The sequence below is a fragment of the Dryobates pubescens genome, chromosome 16 (assembly GCF_014839835.1).
Source record: "Dryobates pubescens isolate bDryPub1 chromosome 16, bDryPub1.pri, whole genome shotgun sequence".
Classification (NCBI taxonomy): Eukaryota; Metazoa; Chordata; class Aves; order Piciformes; family Picidae; genus Dryobates; species Dryobates pubescens.
The window spans coordinates 2,090,554-2,110,087 of record NC_071627.1 but is presented as its reverse complement, the minus strand read 5'-3'; the positions used below and the strand labels follow the sequence as shown (position 1 = coordinate 2,110,087).

Here is a 19,534-nt window from a genome sequence, read left to right as displayed (position 1 = left end):
TTACACCTCTCAGTCTCCTCTCCAAGCTAAACAGTCCCTCAGTCTCTCCTCATAAGGAAGATGTTCCACTCTTTTAATCATTTTTGTGTCTCTGTGCTGGACTCTCTCTAGTAGCTCCCTGTCCCTCGTGAAGCAAGAGGCCCAGAACTGGACACAATATTCCAGATGTGGTCTCACCAGGACAGAGTAAAGGGGGAGGAGAACCTCTCAACCTACTAACCACACTCCTTCTAATACACCTCAGAATGGCATTGGCCTTCTTGTCCACAAGAGCACACTGATGGCTCATGGTCAACCTTCCATCCACCAGGACCCCCAAGTTCATTTCTCCTTCACTGCTCTTCAACAGGTCAGTCCCCAACCTATACTAATACAAGGGGTGTTATTTCCCAAGTGCAAGACTCTACACTTGCCCTTGTTGAACTTCATTAAATTTCTTCCTGCCCAACTCTCCAGCCTAAGTCTTGCTGAATGGCAGCACAACCTTCCAGCATGTAAGCCACTCTGCCCAGTTTGGTGCCATCAGCAAACCTGCTGACAGTGCACTCTGTTCCCTCATCCAGGTCATTGATGAATGTATTGAACAGCACTGGTCCCAGTACTGACCCCTGAGGGACTCCACTAGATACAGGCCTCCAACTAGACTCCATGCCATTGACCACAACTCTCTGACTTCTTTCCTTCAACCAGTTCTCAATCCACCTCACTACCTGATCATCCAGACCACACTACCTCAGTTTAGCTGTGAGGATGCTGTGGGAGACAGTGTCAAAAGCTTTACTGAAATCAAGATTAACCACATCCACTGCTCTGCCATCACCTATCCACCTGGTTATGTCCTCATAAAAGGCTATCAACTTGGTCAAACATGACCACCCATTGGTAAAACCATGTTGACTGCTCCTAATGACCCTCTTGTCCTTGATATGCCTAAGAACATAGCCAAGGATAAGTTGTTCCATCACCTTTCTGGGGATGGAGGTGAGGCTGACCAGTCTATAGTTACCTGGGTCCTCCTTCTTATCCTTTTTGAAGATCAGAGTGACGTTTGCCTTCCTCCAGTCCCCAGGCATCTCTCCTGCCCACCATGACTTATCAAAGATGGTGGAGAGTGGTCTGGCAATGACCTCTGCCAGCTTGCTCAGCACCCATGGTTGTATGCCATCAGGGCCCATGGATTTATGGATATTCATTTTACTTAACTGTTCCCTAACCCAGTCCTCATCACCAAGGAAACTTTCCCCTTTATCACATCTTCCTCTGTAGCCTCAGGGGCTCCTGAGTTTAGATGGTTGGTCCTGCAACTGTGCTCTCACTCCCTTGACCAGTTGACTCAAGGCCCTGAAGTCTCACTTGACAGCCCTCAGTTTTCTTTTTTCAAGGTCATCATTGGCCATCTGAAAGGATAATATTGGGTAATAATCTGTGGGCTGTACCAGGGTAGGGAGCTTTCTTACCACATCTTTAACTTGGGCCCTGGGGAGACATCAGACTCCCTTTGAGGTGGGTAAGGTCTGCATATTGGGCTTTCTGTTCCCTTCAGATGGAGTCACATATCACAATGACTCTTCTCTCTTTTTTTTGATAGAAGATGTTTGTATGCTGGGTTTGGGCTTCCTTAATCTCGGGAATACTTCCAAGACACATGATTCATCTTCCTCATTGTCTGGCTGCACTTGCAAGCTGTCATACCTGTTCTGCAAGGGCACCTAGGGGGTTAGAGGAATAACTGAGGCAACATGTCTGCCACACCATGCAGGGACTTGTTGCCACTGCTCCCTGTTGAGGGAGTGGCGGAGGTGGGCATGGTACAAGTTTGTTTGCTACCTTGACCATGTACATGCCTCCACTCCCTCTTTTCCATCATCTTTTCCTTTGATATGGTGGGGGAAGGCTACAGGGGATACTTCACCTCAGTACTTTTTAGTAAGTGTTCCTGACTCTTCTTCAGGGCAGTCAGAGCCAGGCTCCAGCAGTCAATCTCATCTCAGCTTCCCTAATGCTCCTAAGCATATCAACTTTGTCTTTCAGTCTTTCAACCATGCGCTCTAGCTGTGCTGCACAGCTGAGTAGAAAATCCACCTGCTTGTAGCATGCACAACTCCCTGCTACCAAGGAAAGACTGAGGCATTCCCTGCAGCCAGTGACCTGTATCATTGCATCCTTCTGTGTTCCCTCCTCCATTTTGGCTGGCATCAGGAGCATGATCTCCTTCTACCAGGTGAAGACCATTACATCTTTACTGAGATGGTGAAAAGTACTTGTTTTCAATCCTGCCTGACTGCTGTCTTTTACTCAGGCTACTGCTGAGGCTTCTGCACTCTGCCACCTGACCCAGCACATGATGCTTGCTGCATTCCAGTGAGAGAGCTGTCTCCCCAAATTGTGGCCTCACGGTTTTTTCTCTGCATTTAAATTGCCCACGTTTACCCCCCGCAACACCCCCAGCTACATCACACACCTAAGCAGGGACATAAAAGTATGACCCTGCGGGTCGCCCTGCTCTCCGAGTCCTCCCGCCCTGAGGAAACCCCCAAAACAAACCAAAATAAAGCACCGCCCAGCTAGAGTCCACCAGAGCCGGTCCCAGAGTCACTCTCTTGCTCATCTGCGGTCTTGTGTTTTTTCCTGTTTGCGTTTAAATTTCCTGAGAAGATGGCTTCTGCAAGCACCACAGCTCTCTGACCCACAAGGATGCTGCTGGTTTGCAGCACAAGGTGTGCTCCCAGCACATAGCACGGTCGCAGCATGCAAGCAGGAAACAGCAGGTTACGGCAGGCACAGTGGCAGCTCATCTGGCACGGAGGAAACGGAGTCCAGGTAGCAGAAATATCAAGGAAGCTCCCTCATGCTTTTAGATCATTTATTACCTCTTCAGACAATTGTGTCCAATTGCCATAAATACTGAGAAGAAATTACTCAGCCTATAGGATTCTGGCATGCATTCCACAGTGCAGGAAACTCACATGGTGTGGGGGTAAGCTATGTGTGCAGACACCCCACCCTGAGGCAGGAAAAGGTCTCTTTTCACACCATTATGCTTTCCCGAGTCAAAACCCACAGGGGGAGGGGGAAAGCAAAGGGGGGCTTTGGGGGCACTCCCCCACGTAGTGGGACTTACTAAAGCATGATTTCCAGAAAAGGGCAACAAAGCTGAGGAGGAGTTTGGAGCACAGCCATATGAGGAGAGGCTGAGGGAGCTGGGGTTGCTTAGCCTGGAGAAGAGAAGGCTCAGGGGAGACCTTTTGGCTCTCTACAACTACCTGAAGGGAGGTTGTAGCCAGGTGGGGGTTGGTCTCTTCCCCCAGGCAAACAGCACCAAACAAGAGGACACAGTCTCAAGCTGTGCCAGGGGAGGTTTAGGCTGGATGTTATTAGGAAGAAGTTCTTCATAGAGAGAGTTATGGGCCACTGGAATGTGCTGCCCAGGGAGGTGGTGCAGTCACCACCCCTGGAGGTGTTTAGGAAGAGACTGGATGGGGTGCTTGGTGCCATGGTTTAGTTGATGGGATAGTGTTGGATGATAGGTTGGACTCGATGATCTCAGAGGTCTCTTACGACCTGGTTAATTTCTGTTCTATTCTATTCTATTCTATTCTACTCTATTCTATTCTATTCTATTCTAATTATATTCTATTTTCACTTGATGTTACTACAAGTTACTGGATGTGCTACAACTGTCATTCATTACTATTGTCACAAGCTCAAACTGCATTCCGTCTTTGAAAGGATTACCAGATCTAGTAAGGCAGGCCATTAAAATGGAAGTTATATGTGTTAGACCCAATACCTTGATGTCACTAGAAGTATAATGACATTTTCAGTGAAGAAATAGGTCTGTGTTTTGAAATGTATAGTCAGTGAGATTCTGGTAATACACTTCACACTGGAGAGGTATATCCAGCTATAATCTTGGCACGTACTAGAAGTATTAATGAAAAGGAGCACACAACACCCTTAGTTGGAAGGCTGACCCTGGTCCTGGTGAGACACTGTCATTAACTCTGTTTTGCAGACAGAGAAATGGTAATGATGTGCCCAAAACTGGCTGAGCCATCTGTAGCAGTGAAGAACAGCACAAGCTTAGCAACTTCCTACATAGTCAGATAGCTTCAAGAAAAGCTTTATGCCCAAACTTCAGTAATAGACTTCTGCCAGCCAAATGTTCCTTATTCACTTTGTCACTTGAATGAGTAAGTAGCCCTTCTTATTTGTTTGTGTTTTTTTTCCTGGAGTAATCACAGGTGCTGAATGTGTTTGAGGGATACATGCAGTTGATTACTTCAGACATTTTCTTGAGCTGACAAAAAGCTTGCTTTTTATTTACATAGAATACATAGAATACATAGAATAAACCAGGTTGGAAGAGACCTTCAAGATCATCACGTCCAACCCATCAACCAATCCAACACCGCCCAAGCAACTAACCCACAGCACCAAGCACCCCATCAAGTCTCCTCCTGAAAACCTCCAGTGATGGCAACTCCACCACCTCCCCAGGCAGCCCATTCCAATGTGCAATCACTCTTTCTGTATAGAACTTTTTCCTAACATCTAGCCTGAACCTCCCCTGGTGCAGCCTGAGACTGTGTCCTCTTGTTCTGGTACTGGCTGCCTGGGAGAAGAGACCAACATCCGTCTGTCTACAACCTCCCTTCAGGTAGTTGTAGAGAGTAATAAGGTCACCCCTCAGTCTCCTCTTCTCCAGGCTACATTTCTGCTACTCAGAAACTGAAGTAAATTTACAAATTCTAGATGAGTAACTGGTTAGATTTCCATTTCAAGTGTGTCCAGCAATGATGATCAAACCGTGAGGAGAGCATCTGACTGTCATAAAGGCAGTGCTGATTGCAGAATCAACGGTAATCATCCACTGAGGAAGCAAGAAACAGTGTCTGCTTGGCTGTTAGTTCCAAAGTGGATGCCAGCTGCAAAGGAGCATCACAGGAGCAACAAAAGATAGGGGAAAGTGGGTCAAGTAGCAATAGTAGTGGGATGGGGGGCAGGGGAAGGACAACACAAGAAAAGGGACTCTCTGATGCTGATGTTTTCCCATTTCTTTGAACAGATGTTCCTCCTCCCTGCCAGGATACCTCATTCTCCTCAAAGATACGCCAACACAGTGGGTCTTGTGATCGAGAGGGAAAGATTAAAGACAGAAATTGATGGGCTCAGGTGAAGTATAAACTGTTGGCTAACCTGTTAGGATTCGTAATATAAACTACTTTATCATGTCAATACAATATTTTACTTTCTGATAATTTATCAGATTCACCCTGGCAATTTCATAATACTTTTATCTACACATCTATTTACAAACACACGAACAGAGATCTCATTTAGCATCTGATTTAGTTAAACAAGGAACACATGTTGTGGTTATAGCTTTCTAGTTATGTATTGCCTACTATTACTGCCTTAAGGTTTAGAATCTCAGAGCTCTGTAACAACACAAATCAAAAAATACTTTAAAAAATAAATTGTAACAAGGAGAATGCCATCTCCTTTGTTAGCACTGAGAGCAAAAAGGTTAAGAGCTTTCTTGGTAAGTATGCAGAAAGCTGGAAGTTTTCTTAATGCTAAACCCTCTACATCTGCTTACCTTTTATTGCCGTATGAGAACAACGTCTTCAAAGAAATGAGAGGCTTCCTTTGTATTCCACTGGAAGCAGGACTGAGCTTTGTCCTATGATCATACAGAATTCGTAAGTCTAAGAAGGCAAGTCCCAGAAGGCAAGTCCCAACAGAAACATTATCCAAGTTATTCAATATTAACTAGGTAAGAGTGACCAAAGAGATTTAGTCATGTCATTTATAAAAATCTAAAACTGGGGGAATCTCTGTAGTGTGCTTTTTCTGTCCTTTTGCCTACAGTATTGATTGTTGCATGGGTGGGGTCACAGCAAGAATATTGCACCTCTACAGATCTATAATGATATGCTTTCTCATTCAAACAAAAAAGACTAGAGATAAAGAAATAAGAAACTAAGAAAGGGGGCATTCAAAAAAACTACCCAATTGGAGTCCAAGCTAAAGACAAATCTAGTTAATTTAAAACATCATTTATCTATACACTAGTTCATTTTCCTCCTTTCATTACAGGTCTATGGATCATGATGACTGTTAAAATTTTATTTTGAGGTAGAAACAACTGACCAGTGCTTCCCATGATAATGCTTATTTGTAATCAACTGACCAGTGCTTCCCATGATAATGCTTATTTGTAATCAACTGACCAGTGCTTCCCATGATAATGCTTATTTGTAATCAACTGACCAGTGCTTCCCATGATAATGCTTATTTGTAATAAAGGAACAGAAGTACCTTTAGGGAATTTTAAGAAAAATAACCTGCCCTGTACATGAAGTCTGTGAGTGATGTAAGTTAGAGAGATGGTCAGTACCTTTTCAGGGATCTCAGATCCAGATATTTGCACTCCAATATAATCATGCTCTGGTGGAGAAATTTTTCAAAAGCTACCATATGGTTTGTAGGCAGAAAAAAAAATCAATAAAACACAGTCTTAATTTAAAATATATAATCATAGCATTCTGCAACGAACACTTTGGGCTGGAGGATTATCTAGTCAACCCCCTCGCAGTCAGCAGGGACATCTTCAACTACAGCAGGTTGCTCAAAGCACCATCCAACCTGACCTGAAGTGTTTCCATGGATGGGGCATCCACCACCTCTCTGGGCAACTTGAGCCAGTGTCTCACCACCCCCACTGTAAAAAAGTTTCTTTCTACTCTCTAGTCATGTCCCCTTTTTAGTTTAAAACCATTATCTAATCCGCTGTCTGAAAACAAAGCACTAGAGGGTTTTAGTTCCCTTGTTTTCACATGACATGATAAGCAAAGACACCTGAAGTTTTGGAAGTGAGCAGTCATGTCATACTTTTAAACCTGTGTTGTCTCTCCCTGTGATCCTCGGATAGATGGGAGTTTACAACCAGAACCTCTGATCATGCTTTGTACTGCAAGAAGTATGCACTAGCTAATCTCACTCCTGTGGCAGACAAGTTTGATGTTAGTTGAGTGGTTGGGTTCTTCAACACCTATTAAGGTACAAACTTATTTCCAAACGCTAAGACTTTTCCCAGCCAAGACATTTGTAGCATCTCTCTTCTCTTGTTATAAATGTATGGTTATTATTATTATTAATAGGGTGAGTGAGTAACAAAAATATTAATTATTACTTTAAAAAATTCCATTAAAAATATTGATAAAACCTATTTACTGGTTTGAAATATTCAGTTATGGAACAGATAGCTCACCAGCAGGAATATGTAACAACTTAAACAATATTAGCAGAAAATCAGAAACAACAAACAGAAATTTTAACTGTAAAGGAAAAAGAACATCGGCACCATGCCGGCTTTGCCCACAAGGGGGGGAACGCTAGAATTCTTTCGGGTAACAGGCCTTTTAACAGATGCTTGTAAAAATCAGCTTTCTTAGATTACTCACTGCAGATCACTCGAGTCCAGTACATTCAGTTGCGGCGTTCATAATCCACAGATCACGGTACCAAGTAGCACACGCAGGGATTTAAACAAAACCACAATGGCGTCAAAGAGGTGAAAGCTGCAGGAGCACGGTTTCACTTTCTGTTGGCCTCTGCAGCCTGTTGCTGTAGCACATACAGGGTTTATCTCCAAAGGCTTTATAGCTGAAAGCTTTGTAAAAAAGTGGTTGCTGCTGAGGCTTGCAGGGCTTGTCAACTGCTTGCTGACAGCTTTGCCTGTTTTGGAGAGGTTCTTTCAGCTGCAATCTTTGCAGCAGTTCTTGTTGCTTCTTCCAATAAAACAAAATTGGCTTGGCTCCTCCAGGGTTCATCTCTCAGCCCAGCAAGACGTATCTGTCTGCTCCTGGGCTTTACAACACGTTACTGCAAGGGACACTTGCAGTCTTTCTGGGTAAACTGAAGCACAGCTAGGATTCCAAATTGCAAGGCAAGCAAGGCTTGGCTTCTCGGGCTTTCAGGGTTAAGGCTTGTGGCTTCTCCCAGATCTTGGACAAGGCAAGGCAAGGCACTCACTCTTTGGGCTAGTATTTATAGATTTCCTGAAACAATTATGGTCAGTGACAACACAGATTAAGAGATAGAAACCTCATACTTTAACCTGTACAATCAGTTTTCTCCAAACATGAACAAAGGCACGCACACCTGACCCCAGGGCATATTCAGAAAAGCCTGGACAACATGGGCAATATTCTGAAAAACCAGACCTCCTGGCTCCTGCTCCATTGTCTGGTTCAGGGCATTTTTGAGGCTTCTGTCCCTTCAGGACATCTCTGTAGACCGTGTTCAAAATTGATGCTCATAGTAGAGCTTTTACCATATTTGAGGCATTAATAATGTTATTTTCTTCTCAGTACCCTGTGGTTCCAAAATTTAAGGAGCTGAGGAGCTCTTAAATTTTCCAGACAGTATTTAGATTGATACAGAAGGCAGACATGAAGAAACAAATATGCACTGAACAATTATATGTCTCTCTCTTCAAACACATCAACCTTTGACAGGCTGGACAGATGGGCAGAGTCCAACATGATGGCATTCAACAAGTCCAAGTGCCAGGGGCTGCACTTTGGCCACAACATCCCCATGCAGTGCTACAGGCTGGGGTCAGAGTGGCTGGAGAGCTGCCAGGCAGAAAGGGACCTGGGAGTAATGGTTAACAGCCAGCTGAACATGAGCCAGCAGTGTGCCCAGGTAGCCAAGAAGGCCAATGGCATCCTGGCCTGCATCAGAAATAGTGTGGCCAGCAGCAGCAGGGAAGTCATTGTGCCCCTGTACTCAGCAATAGTTAGGCCACACCTTGAGTCCTGTGTCCAGTTCTGGGCCCCTCAGTTTAAGAAGAATATTGAGATACTTGAAGGTGTCCAGAGAAGAGCAACGAGGCTGGGGAGAGGACTCAAACACAAGCCCTATGAGGAGAGGCTGAGGGAGCTGGGATTGTTTAGCCTGGAGAAGAGGAGGCTCAGGGGAGACCTTCTTGCTGTCTGCATCTACCTGAAGGGAGGTTGTAGCCAGGTGGGGGTTGCTCTCTCTTCTCCCAGGCAACCAGCACCAGAACAAGAGGACACAGTCTCAAGCTGCACCAGGGGAGGTTTAGGCTGGATGTTAGGAAGAAGTTCTTCACAGAAAGAGAGATTGGCCATTGGGATGTGCTGCCCAGGGAGGAGGTCAATCACTGTCCCTGGAAGTGTTCAAAAAATTATTGTTTGTGGCACTTGAAGCCATGGTTTAATTAGTCATGAGGTGTTAGGTAATGGGTTGGACTTGATGATCTCTGAGGTCTTTTCCAACCTTGTTGATTCTATGATTCCAGTGACTTTCACCCAACGGACATTTAAGCAATGAGTCAATGTACTGGAGCATCTCTCCCTTGCCAGTCCATGCAGTCTTTCTAAAATGTATAGGTAAATGCTGTCTTTGCATTGCACAGATTACAGCTACCTTAGCCTGTTGATCTCAGCACTATTTATTTCTTTGTTAAGGCATAAAATAATGCATGTGAAGCACAAGTTCCCTTCAGACAGCTGAGCTAAACAACATATCCCAGATCTTTGCAGCTGACAACCATCTTCTTTTGCAATGAAGTCCTTAAGCCACCTTGTTTTCTTATCATTCCATCATTCCAACTTTGGGCAATAAACAAGTTGACTCTCTTAAGTATGACCATTTATCTCCTAGCTGCATGGAAACACTTAACAGGAAATGATATTATGGGTCAGTTATTTTTTTTGCAATTACATACAAAGAGAGTTACTTGTCCCAAGGGACTATGGCCCCAATCAAATTACTACATCTGTAAAGTTTGCCAAAGGAATGTGGTGATCTATCTGTGGCTGATCATCAGAATAACAAGGCCCTCCACAGAAGATTGAGCACCTCATCCACCAAGTCACATAACTAGAGAAACAGAATGCTTCCCTAAATAACCGTTCTTCAGAATAAAGTACATTAGGCTTGCACACAGCACACTTAGACACATCAAGTATGCAGTTTCTGAAGAAAGAGGAAACTGCCTGAGCAGCAAGTTAATAAAAGGCTTGACTAGTGCTTTTACTTTTTCAGGTACTATGTTGGAGAATCAGCTACTGTCCTCTTTGAGAAATGGTTTCACTGTGAAGATCTCGGTACTCAACTTATTCCAATAATTCAAGAGTAAGTTTTTCTTCTGTGTAAATTTTCAAGGAACGCTTAAAATGATCCAGCAGATCTTTTATCAGCCCGTGATTCACACATTTTTTGTTTATGCTGCATTTTACATAGAGTTCTTAAAAGCTAATTGCTACTCTTCACATTTTTCATTGTGTCTTTGTCATTAAGTCAGATTAGTGAAAAAAAAAAAAAGAAAATAAATGTTCCTTGCTCCTCTCTGGAACATACTGCCTAAACAAGTAAAAGCACACTGCTGCAAAGTGCAAGAAGAATTCAGTGAAAAAAATAACACTGAACTGATGCTAGGTTAACTAGGTAAAACACTGAATTGCCTTAGGGCTTCTTTCACTCTTGCTTTAATCTAACTACTTCTAATCAATATTATTAACGGTCAGGACTGCGGCAATTTTGGTTTTCTAGGAAATGTGTAAATGTCATCAATTAACTAATCAATTTGTTACATAATTCCTAAAAGAGGACTTTCAGATGAACCCTGTGTCAATAAAATAGGTACAGCCCTGCTGAATACATGTGATAGTCATCAAGGATCCGGTGTATCCATTGTCAACACAAAGATTAATAGCCAGTGTTACTGCCTAGTCTTTGTTAACCTAGGGAACATGAATGTGACTTTTTACTGGTATTTAAATGTTTATTATTCCAGGTTTTTCAATTCAAGACAGTATCAAACTGGAAAGCCAAATCCAGGTAATGCAAATGAATTTCAGAATTAGAAAAAGTGCTCTATCTGACTGAACAGCAATGACTCCCTCCACATAAAATTACTGAATTTGTGGTTTTCTTTCTGGCTCTGTAAATCAAAGACCCTTTGGGAATTAATTCATTTGTTTACCCCAACCATAAATAAAACCCCTATAAATGAACAAGAGGACACAGTCTCAAGCTGTGCCAGGGGAAGTTTAGGCTGGAGGTGAGGAGAAAGTTCTTCACAGAGAGAGTTCTTAGCCATTGGAATGTGCTGCCCAGGGAGGTGGTGGAGTCACCATCCCTGGAGGTGTTCAAGAGGGGATTGGACGTGGCACTTGGTGCCATGGTCTAGTAGTCATGAGGTGTTGGGTGACAGGTTGGACTTGATGATCTTTGAGGTCTTTTCCAACCTTATTGATTCTATGATTCTATGAAATGATTACTGGCAGCATCTTGGTTGTTCATGTGATGCCATCATAAAGGCCTATCAGGTAACTGTACAATATGCAAACTCCATATCCCTGTCCTTACATGCCATCCAAGCCTTACACTAACAAAATCTCATTTCTGATTCTGCAGAATGAGATGTTGTTAATTGATTCTACATATTCTATACCTACTTATTGTCTTTTACCTATAACTGTACACTATGATCTACTCTTGGGAAATGAGGGCACCTACAGAAGGACTTTTGTTCATGTAGGTCCTGATCCATTTGGCATTCTATTTCCATGCTTTCATGCCCTATATTTTAATTTTGCCTCTGTTTATGAATAGCGATTGCGACATCCACACTGGAGCAGGCATGCCATTTAACTCCAGTCTTGAGTCTGTTGGACAGAGACACAGCACATAAAGAGAGTGACTGTTCAGAAAATGAATTTATTAGTATCTTTAGGAATCTGATCTCTCAAACATGATGGTTGTTTTCACTATGGCAACTGATGTCTCTATTGGAAGGATATTTACAATAGCACCTTTGGTAGGAAATCTTTTGTGCTGAAATATTACAATCCTGTTGGTCCACATCTCTGCATCAATGTTCAGCATGCCCATGATTCATTGATATTTATTAATGTGAACTATGTGCAAAATACCACCCATCTGTCTTAACTAGGCACAAAACACAGCCCCTGCAGGAACAGTTTCTATAAACCATTTGATTTTTTCAACTTAGGTGCAACTTGATCAGTTCTGGTGCAGACATGACATTGACAGATTCTACATCAACACAGCAGAGGGTACAAATCAGTGGAAGCACAGCAAGAGCTGCCTTCTGGATCTCCAGAACAGCCTGAGATATCCGCTTGGAGAGTTCTTGCAGTAATTAGTCAAATGCTGTTGTGAAGGTCTGCTGCTCAGTCAAGCCCATCACTCAAACTTTATTTTTTGGTTTCAAATCAGTCTGTTGTCTCACATCAAGACTGGCTAGGGGACATCTTACAGCAACCAGGCTCAAAGGACACTGCATGTACACATGTGCATAGCTATGCCGCTCTTAAAACCACACGACAAATCACATGCTTCTTCAGTCACTATCACCACTGAAATTCCATAGCTCTTGCACAAGCTAAAGATAAATTTTAAATCCCCACTCTAAGATTTTTCTTCAATCACTTATCCTTACTCTCTCTATTCATTTCTGAATGTCATAAGCAAGGTGATTTTAATGAATTATTACAATAGAGACAAAAGTACTAATGAAACATTATTTCCACATCTATCCCATTTCTCAGCGTGACAGTCACCATAAGAAATGACACTGCCTGCTCTCTCGATCAATAATGGAACAAAGTTTTTACTCAAATCCTTAAATCAGGGAAATATTTTTTTTTTCAATGAACACCACCTTTCTTAAAAATGGTGGACTAAATCATCATCATCAAAATTAAAAGTTCACAGAAGAGTACTATGCATGGGATAGCAATCTTACAAGCCTTTGCAATTAGAGAATGGCAAGCCAGTCAGAAACTCTGCCTGAGAGACTTTGCAGCTGAACCACCTTTTGGCATTGCCTCTTTGACTGATGAGGAAATGTACTTCTCAAAAAAAGGCTCCATGTTTCTTGCTAACAAAATTGTTGTTGACAAGATCCTACTCTTCTTTATATGCACATAAAAATATGTTTAATTTAGGCTTATTTTAATTTCAGCATGTCACCTGTGTGACCTTTTTTTGGTATTCATGGTTTGGGTGTTGTTGGTTTTACTGTTTTGGTGTCTTTTTGTGGAGGGCAGGAGGGTTAGGTAGGGCAGGTACCTCCACGGTCTGTGCTCATATGGTGTCTAGCAGAAGACCTATAATTTCATATGAAGCCTCCAGATGCTGTTGTAATAATGATTTAAAGAATCATCTCACACATACAATCCTTGTTCAGTACAGTGATTTCCAATAAGCATCCCTCACTAAGATCTTATATATATGTAAAGCTATACCAGTGCATAAATATATATATTGTTAATAGTTTTGCAGAAGACTAGAGCTAAAGAACAAACCTGACAGTTTTTCAGTTTGATAGTTGACACTATTTTAGTATTTTGTATTTCATGTGCTTTGTTGCTCTTTTCCTTTGCAACAAGTCTTGAAGAAACAAGCTTTGCGAGAGAACTATAGGAAGAGCTTGCAGATAGCAGAACTCACTGTGGGAGAATGAGGTGATCTGCTTTCCTGACAGGAAAGCTTAGTCACATCACTGGATAGGGAAGGGGAGCTTCCATGTAAACATGCAAGTTTGGGGTAAGCAAATATACCCACATATAGCTAGATTACTGTGCTCTCTCTGCACTTCACTGTGAGCTGGTAAATAACAAAAGCTGATTTCATACACCAGGGCACACAGCACAAATCTTGACTTTTGCCAGCTACACTGAAACTGCAGTCTTCCACCTATTTTAAATCAAACCAGTTATGAGGGAGAATTATGGAATATTAAATCCAGATACAACATCAGGAACACCACAGAAAAGGCATTGTATTGAATTCAGGGTTGTGATAACTGGTTTGCTCCACTGTGGTCAGTGTATTTAAAAACACATAGGGGAGAAAAGCCATAAAAGACAGTACTAGCTCTGTGAAAGATGTAGAGTAAGCAGGTTCTATGAGCCTAATTCCACTTATATAGAGATACATAAAGGGTGACTCAGCAAAGGATAACAGATGCTACACCAGACTTCACCAATGCAATGCTGGTCAGAAAGAGAATGAAGAATATCCCAGCATGAACTTGGTAGACTACTGCATATTGTTTGGATGTATTTTTAACAAGCACCAATGCACAACAGGTCTGACAAAAGCTTCAAAGAAGCAATTCCATGAAGTTACACAAACAATGTATGCATTGTACAACCTCGGGTAAGGAGTCCTGTTAATGACCATAACACTAGTTGCTGTTAAAACTGGATAGATAATATCTGCAAGATGAAGTCTTCAAGCTGTAAAGCAACAGTAAAATGTTTGCATAGATCAAGGGAAGCAAGAATCACTGACAGCCCTCTGCCTTGCTTACAGATGAACTCCTGAAAGAAACACCTTTCCCACTAAATTCCACTTCTGCTATGGAACCGTTTTGCTTCCAAGGGTGGTTAAATGATCATCGCAGTGAAATAAAACAGAAGCAATCCTTGAGAATGTTTGGAGAAAACTTTGAAACAGAGGTAGGGAGGTCTAATTTCTCTGAAAAAAAGAGAGGGGTATTTTGAAAGGTACAGATAGTTGATGACCACTTGTGATGGTTTTAGGCTATGCCTTTAAAATTGAGTTAGAGATTTTGAGCAGAAAAGTAGAAAAATATAAATCAATCACTATTGGGTGTAAAAAAGGAAAACACTATTGGGTGTAAAAAAGGAAAACAGGGTGTAAAAAAGGAAAACTGGGGCAGGAGATTCCTTGCTCAGCTTCTTCTGTTCATAAAATCAACCTGAACCTTATTTCCCTTCATTTCCTTTGGGATTAAAACAAACTGTTCTTTCCATCCTGCTAACCCCACCACCTATTTCCCAGCTCAGAAACACCAGCATGGTGCAAATACTACTCACAAGCATATTCGGCCTCCCTACATGTTTGAACAGCATTCTTGGTGCCAAGTCTAATCTAACCTGTTTCCCTCCCATATATACATAAAGATGAAACAAGGAAAACTGGACAACACCAATGAGCCTGGTCTGTGCTATAGCATGGCACTTCCCAGTTTAGTCAAACACAATCTTGTTTGGGTGCAAATGAAGCTACCTGTGTCCATTCGCTACCTGTGCTGTATGCACAATAACGTACAAGACATTATCTTCCTGGGTTACTTGGAGTCACTCTCTGAGGAACTCAATTTGACAACAAACTGATGGAGTGTAGGATTGGCACAAAGAACACTAAGGGGGCAGATAATAAGAAAAATAAGGCCCACTCTATGGCTTTTTGAAGAATGTTTTGTACTTCAACAGGTTACTGACAGGGCTGAGAGCTCATGAGGAGGAAGTGCCTGTTCCAAGAACAGAAGCAGGAAGGAAATAGATGCAAATCTGAGAGTGGAAGGAGGCTGAAGGAATAGTTAAGTGAGGATGCAGAGGAGCATAAGGAGTGGCAAGTGCAATCAGTTCCCTTTTTATCAGTAAGAACTGATATGAGAATACTAAATGTAATGTGATTTTGATGTCTGCAAAATAACATCCTCTTCTATGAACATTTCCCTGTAAAAACAGGGAATTTTAAATGCTGTAGGAAGATGAATATGTACGCTTTGGTTGCTGGCATGAATCCATCACTTTTCTTTCCTGTTTTCCTCTTTATTTAAAGGTTATTGTTTATGGACCAGGAACAACTGAGAAAAGTAAAAAGAATTCAGATATCTGGATATGGCAGCTGGTATGTGTAAATTCACACTTTTTAATTAAGAAGTTTATGTTTCAGTTCAGAACAGACTGAAGAGTAGTAAAAGCCTTCTGACACCAGCAGATGATTGCCCTCCTTCTCATAGAGAAGACCAAAAGGCATCACCCTTCAGCTTTAAACTGTGATGAAAAATAACTGTAAACTACTGCCACCATAAACATTAGCCTTTCATTTTCTTTATCTTGTATGCTGAGGGCAGATACTAGCATGCTCCATCAGGTCACAGTGAGGATTTTAATACACCTTATGTAGGGTTCATTCCTGTAAGTATATCAGAAAGCCCCCAAATGATAAAAAAGTATCCCCTATTACTTTGGCCTTGCAGCACTTTTCTCATACTGAAGTGAAGCTGGAGTCAGGTAGGATAAGCTAATACAAAAGTCTGGTAACTTGTTTACACTAAAGTACAGTGGTAGGTGATCCAGATGCTTTTCATTCAGCTGGCTTCTAGGAGACATTTGCAACTCGGGAAAAACAGAAAAACTAGTTTTCATTTGCAGAAATCAGGCTACCTTGGGAGATAGGATTTCACATTCTGTTGAAATATATAGGGATTATCAAATACTAGTTAAAGACATAATAATCTTGAAAGATACTTGTTTACACTGAAGCTTACAGCAGTTTTGCTATCAGAACCTTGTTGCTAGCAAGAGCACTAGTTTCTTGCATGACGAGTCCATTCCAGTGTGGGTAGAGTCCTACTAGCAATTTCTGTCAGTAACCTACTGACTTGTAAACTGCTTTTCAAGACTTCAAAAGGTACTAGGAATCAGAAAAGTAGAAGAGGAACTTGAAGTACTCCAGGAGTTTCTCTCTCTAATTTCCAGAGCTGTGCTAACCTGCAAGCTACAAGGTTAAATTGGTAGCTGTATACCCCCAAGAGTCAGGCAGTGGGTTGCCCCTTTATGAACCATCAAGAATGTTTTTATTGATGCTAATAGTGTCAGACAAGGATGATCAGCTGAATATTCAGCTGGCCCTCATGAAGCAGAACAGGTTTGAAGTGCTCTTTCAGTGAGAAAAATTTTCATACTTGCCTGCATCATTTTTTTTCTGCCATGGAAAATTAAAAGCTGGCTATCTGTTTTTTCCCTTCAGGAGGGCACATCAACTGTTACAATGGATGGTAAAAACTTGATGCTATCTGCTGGTGACAGCCTGCTTGTCCGTGCCCAGTCTACGTGAGTAGAGATGAACAGTGGTTCAATGTGTGAATTCCTTGCTTCCAACAACAAATTCAGTGTATTGGGTCCACACCATGCTGAGTGTCAGCTGGTCAGAAACACGGTGTCTGTGTGTCTATGTGTGGATTTGCAATAGCCTCCTCAGGGCAGAAGTGTCTTCAGGAAGAAGCAAAGCCAGACATTCATTTTAGTTCACCTCTTCTGATTAAAGCTGGGGATAATAAAAAATATAAGAACTACCAAGAAAAAAAGCATTATGCAAAAGACCATGCTTAAAGATAGATGGCATGAATACACAATTGGCAATGACAGCAGATCCTCTAAGCTTTAGACTAGGCTTAATCAACATCAGTGCAGCAAGACCTGGGGTTCAGACTAAGATCACAGCTCCTTTCCTGGAGTAGGATGCATATGGCTGTTTCATAATCATGACAGGTGATATACATAAAGGAAACCAACATTCAAAACAGCTCCTAGAGAGACCAGAAAGGGAAAGTACTCATGAACTCTTGTAAAGACTGGCATGAACTGATAAAGTGCCCACCATTAAGAAGGTGAAGGATGATAGATACTCACTGGTAATGCAATGCAGCAGATGACAGGCAGGTGATAAAAGTGGCCTTCTTTGCTACAGGAAAAAAAAAATGACTAAATAGTAGTGATGACATTTGCACCTTTTGTTCAGCACGCAAAATAACTGAAACTATTCAGCTATGCATAGAACTGTTCTCTAATTCTAACATGTAGCTACCTCCTTCCTTCACTGTGACTTCCATCACTTCTGTAAAATCATGTACCTTAATTCCCAGTCCTGAAGTCCAATCAAAATGAATACATGATGATGTTTTCAAAATTATGATGCAGGTCCAGAGATCTGCCATCACAGTTCATAGTGCATTAAGATGTTTATCAGATCAGCACAGCAGGCACCTTCTATTATATGCATCACTGCTGCATGCTGATTGACCTTTGGGCATCTCTGCAACTGGCATGGAAGCAGCTAATCAGCAGAGCTACAGGCTGGGGTCAGAGTGGCTGGAGAGCAGTCAGGCTGAGAGGGACCTGGGGGTGCTGGTTGATGGTAGACTGAACATGAGCCTGCAGTGTGCCCAGGCAGCCAAGAGGGCCAATGGCATCCTGGCCTGCATCAGGAACAGTGTGGCCAGCAGGAGCAGGGAGGTCATTCTGCCCCTGTACACTGCACTGGTTAGGCCGCACCTCGAGTACTGTGTCCAGTTCTGGGTCCCTCAGTTTAGGAAGGATGTTGACTTGCTGGAACGAGTCCAGAGAAGAGCAACAAAGTTGGTGAGGGGTTTGGAACACAAGCCCTGTGAGGAGAGGCTGAGGGAGCTGGGGTTGCTTAGCCTGGAGAAGAGGAGACTCAGGGGTGACCTTATTGCTCTCTACAACTACCTGAAGGGAGGTTGTAGACAGACGGATGTTGGTCTCTTCTCCCAGGCAAGCAGTACCAGAACAAGAGGACACAGTCTCAGGCTGCGCCAGGGGAGGTTCAGGCTGGATGTTAGAAGAAAGTTCTATACAGAAAGAGTGATTGCACATTGGAATGGGCTGCCTGGGGAGGTGGTGGAGTCGCCATCACTGGAGGTTTTTAGGAGAAGACTTGATGGGGTGCTTGGTGCCATGGGTTAGTTGCTTGGGCGGTGTTGGATTGGTTGATGGGTTGGACGCGGTGATCTTGAAGGTCTCTTCCAACCTGGTTTATTCTATGTATTCTATGTATTCTAATCCAAGAGTGATGACCATAGGAAAAACGCTATTGTATTTGTAGATACTACTGAGGTGATTCTGTTCCAATCCTCACGTCACCAAGATCAGAATAGATGCCTTCTCCCTTGGTTCACCTACGATCAGCTATGCATTCTTTCCCACCATATCATGACGTTAGTTTTGTATTAGTGATGGTAAAGAATACTTCCTTGAAATATGAAAGAAGATACCAGTATGGGAATAGAATGAGTGTAATCAGAACAGAACCTTCTTGTTTTCCCCTACTTTTCAGTAGCATCAATGTTTTAGCAGTTGATTTCAGCATGTGGATCTCCACCATATATATTAGATCATTTCTTTTTTTCCCCAGGTACTGCTGGAAGAGAACAGAAGAATCTTTGGCTCTGTGCATTGCTCAGGATCCGAAACGCAAGCAGCCTTATACCTAGCTCTTCTGCCAACTGACTTTGATGATTAAAAAGTTTCAAACTACTTACCTTAATGATCTTCTAGGCAGAGTTCCTGGACATTTGAATAATCTTACACAACCATTGCACTGATTTAAGTGCTGTGCCAAATTAATTTTTTTTTCTCCAAAGTAGTTTCAGCAAAATCTGCAATCAGTAATTAAAAACAACTCAGAGCAAACAAACAGAGCAATAGTTGTTGTATGAAAGGAAATAAAACAGATTCAGGCAGCAGGTTTACTTATATATGACACTATCTAGAATAAGTTTTAAAGTCTTTTCACAGAATCACAGAATTTTCAGGGTTGGAAGTGACCTCAGGTATCATCCAGTTCCAAACCCCCTGCTATGGGCAGGGACACTTTCCACTAGATCAGGTTGCCCAGAGCCACATCC

At 42.3% G+C, this 19,534-nt stretch overlaps 1 protein-coding gene across 1 annotated transcript in view; it reads left to right on the top strand.

Annotated features, from left to right (window-relative positions):
• HAAO (3-hydroxyanthranilate 3,4-dioxygenase) overlaps window positions 1–19,133 on the top strand; it is a 78,003-nt gene extending 58,870 nt beyond the window's left edge. The window contains exons 5-11 of the mRNA XM_009905394.2: window positions 5,069–5,175; window positions 10,084–10,173; window positions 10,835–10,878; window positions 14,386–14,531; window positions 15,664–15,732; window positions 16,858–16,940; window positions 19,042–19,133. Coding sequence (XP_009903696.1) covers window positions 5,069–5,175; window positions 10,084–10,173; window positions 10,835–10,878; window positions 14,386–14,531; window positions 15,664–15,732; window positions 16,858–16,940; window positions 19,042–19,120 — 618 coding nt within the window. The 3' untranslated portion in view covers window positions 19,121–19,133. The remainder of the gene's footprint in view (window positions 1–5,068; window positions 5,176–10,083; window positions 10,174–10,834; window positions 10,879–14,385; window positions 14,532–15,663; window positions 15,733–16,857; window positions 16,941–19,041) is intronic.
• The last annotated feature ends 401 nt before the right edge of the window (window positions 19,134–19,534 follow it).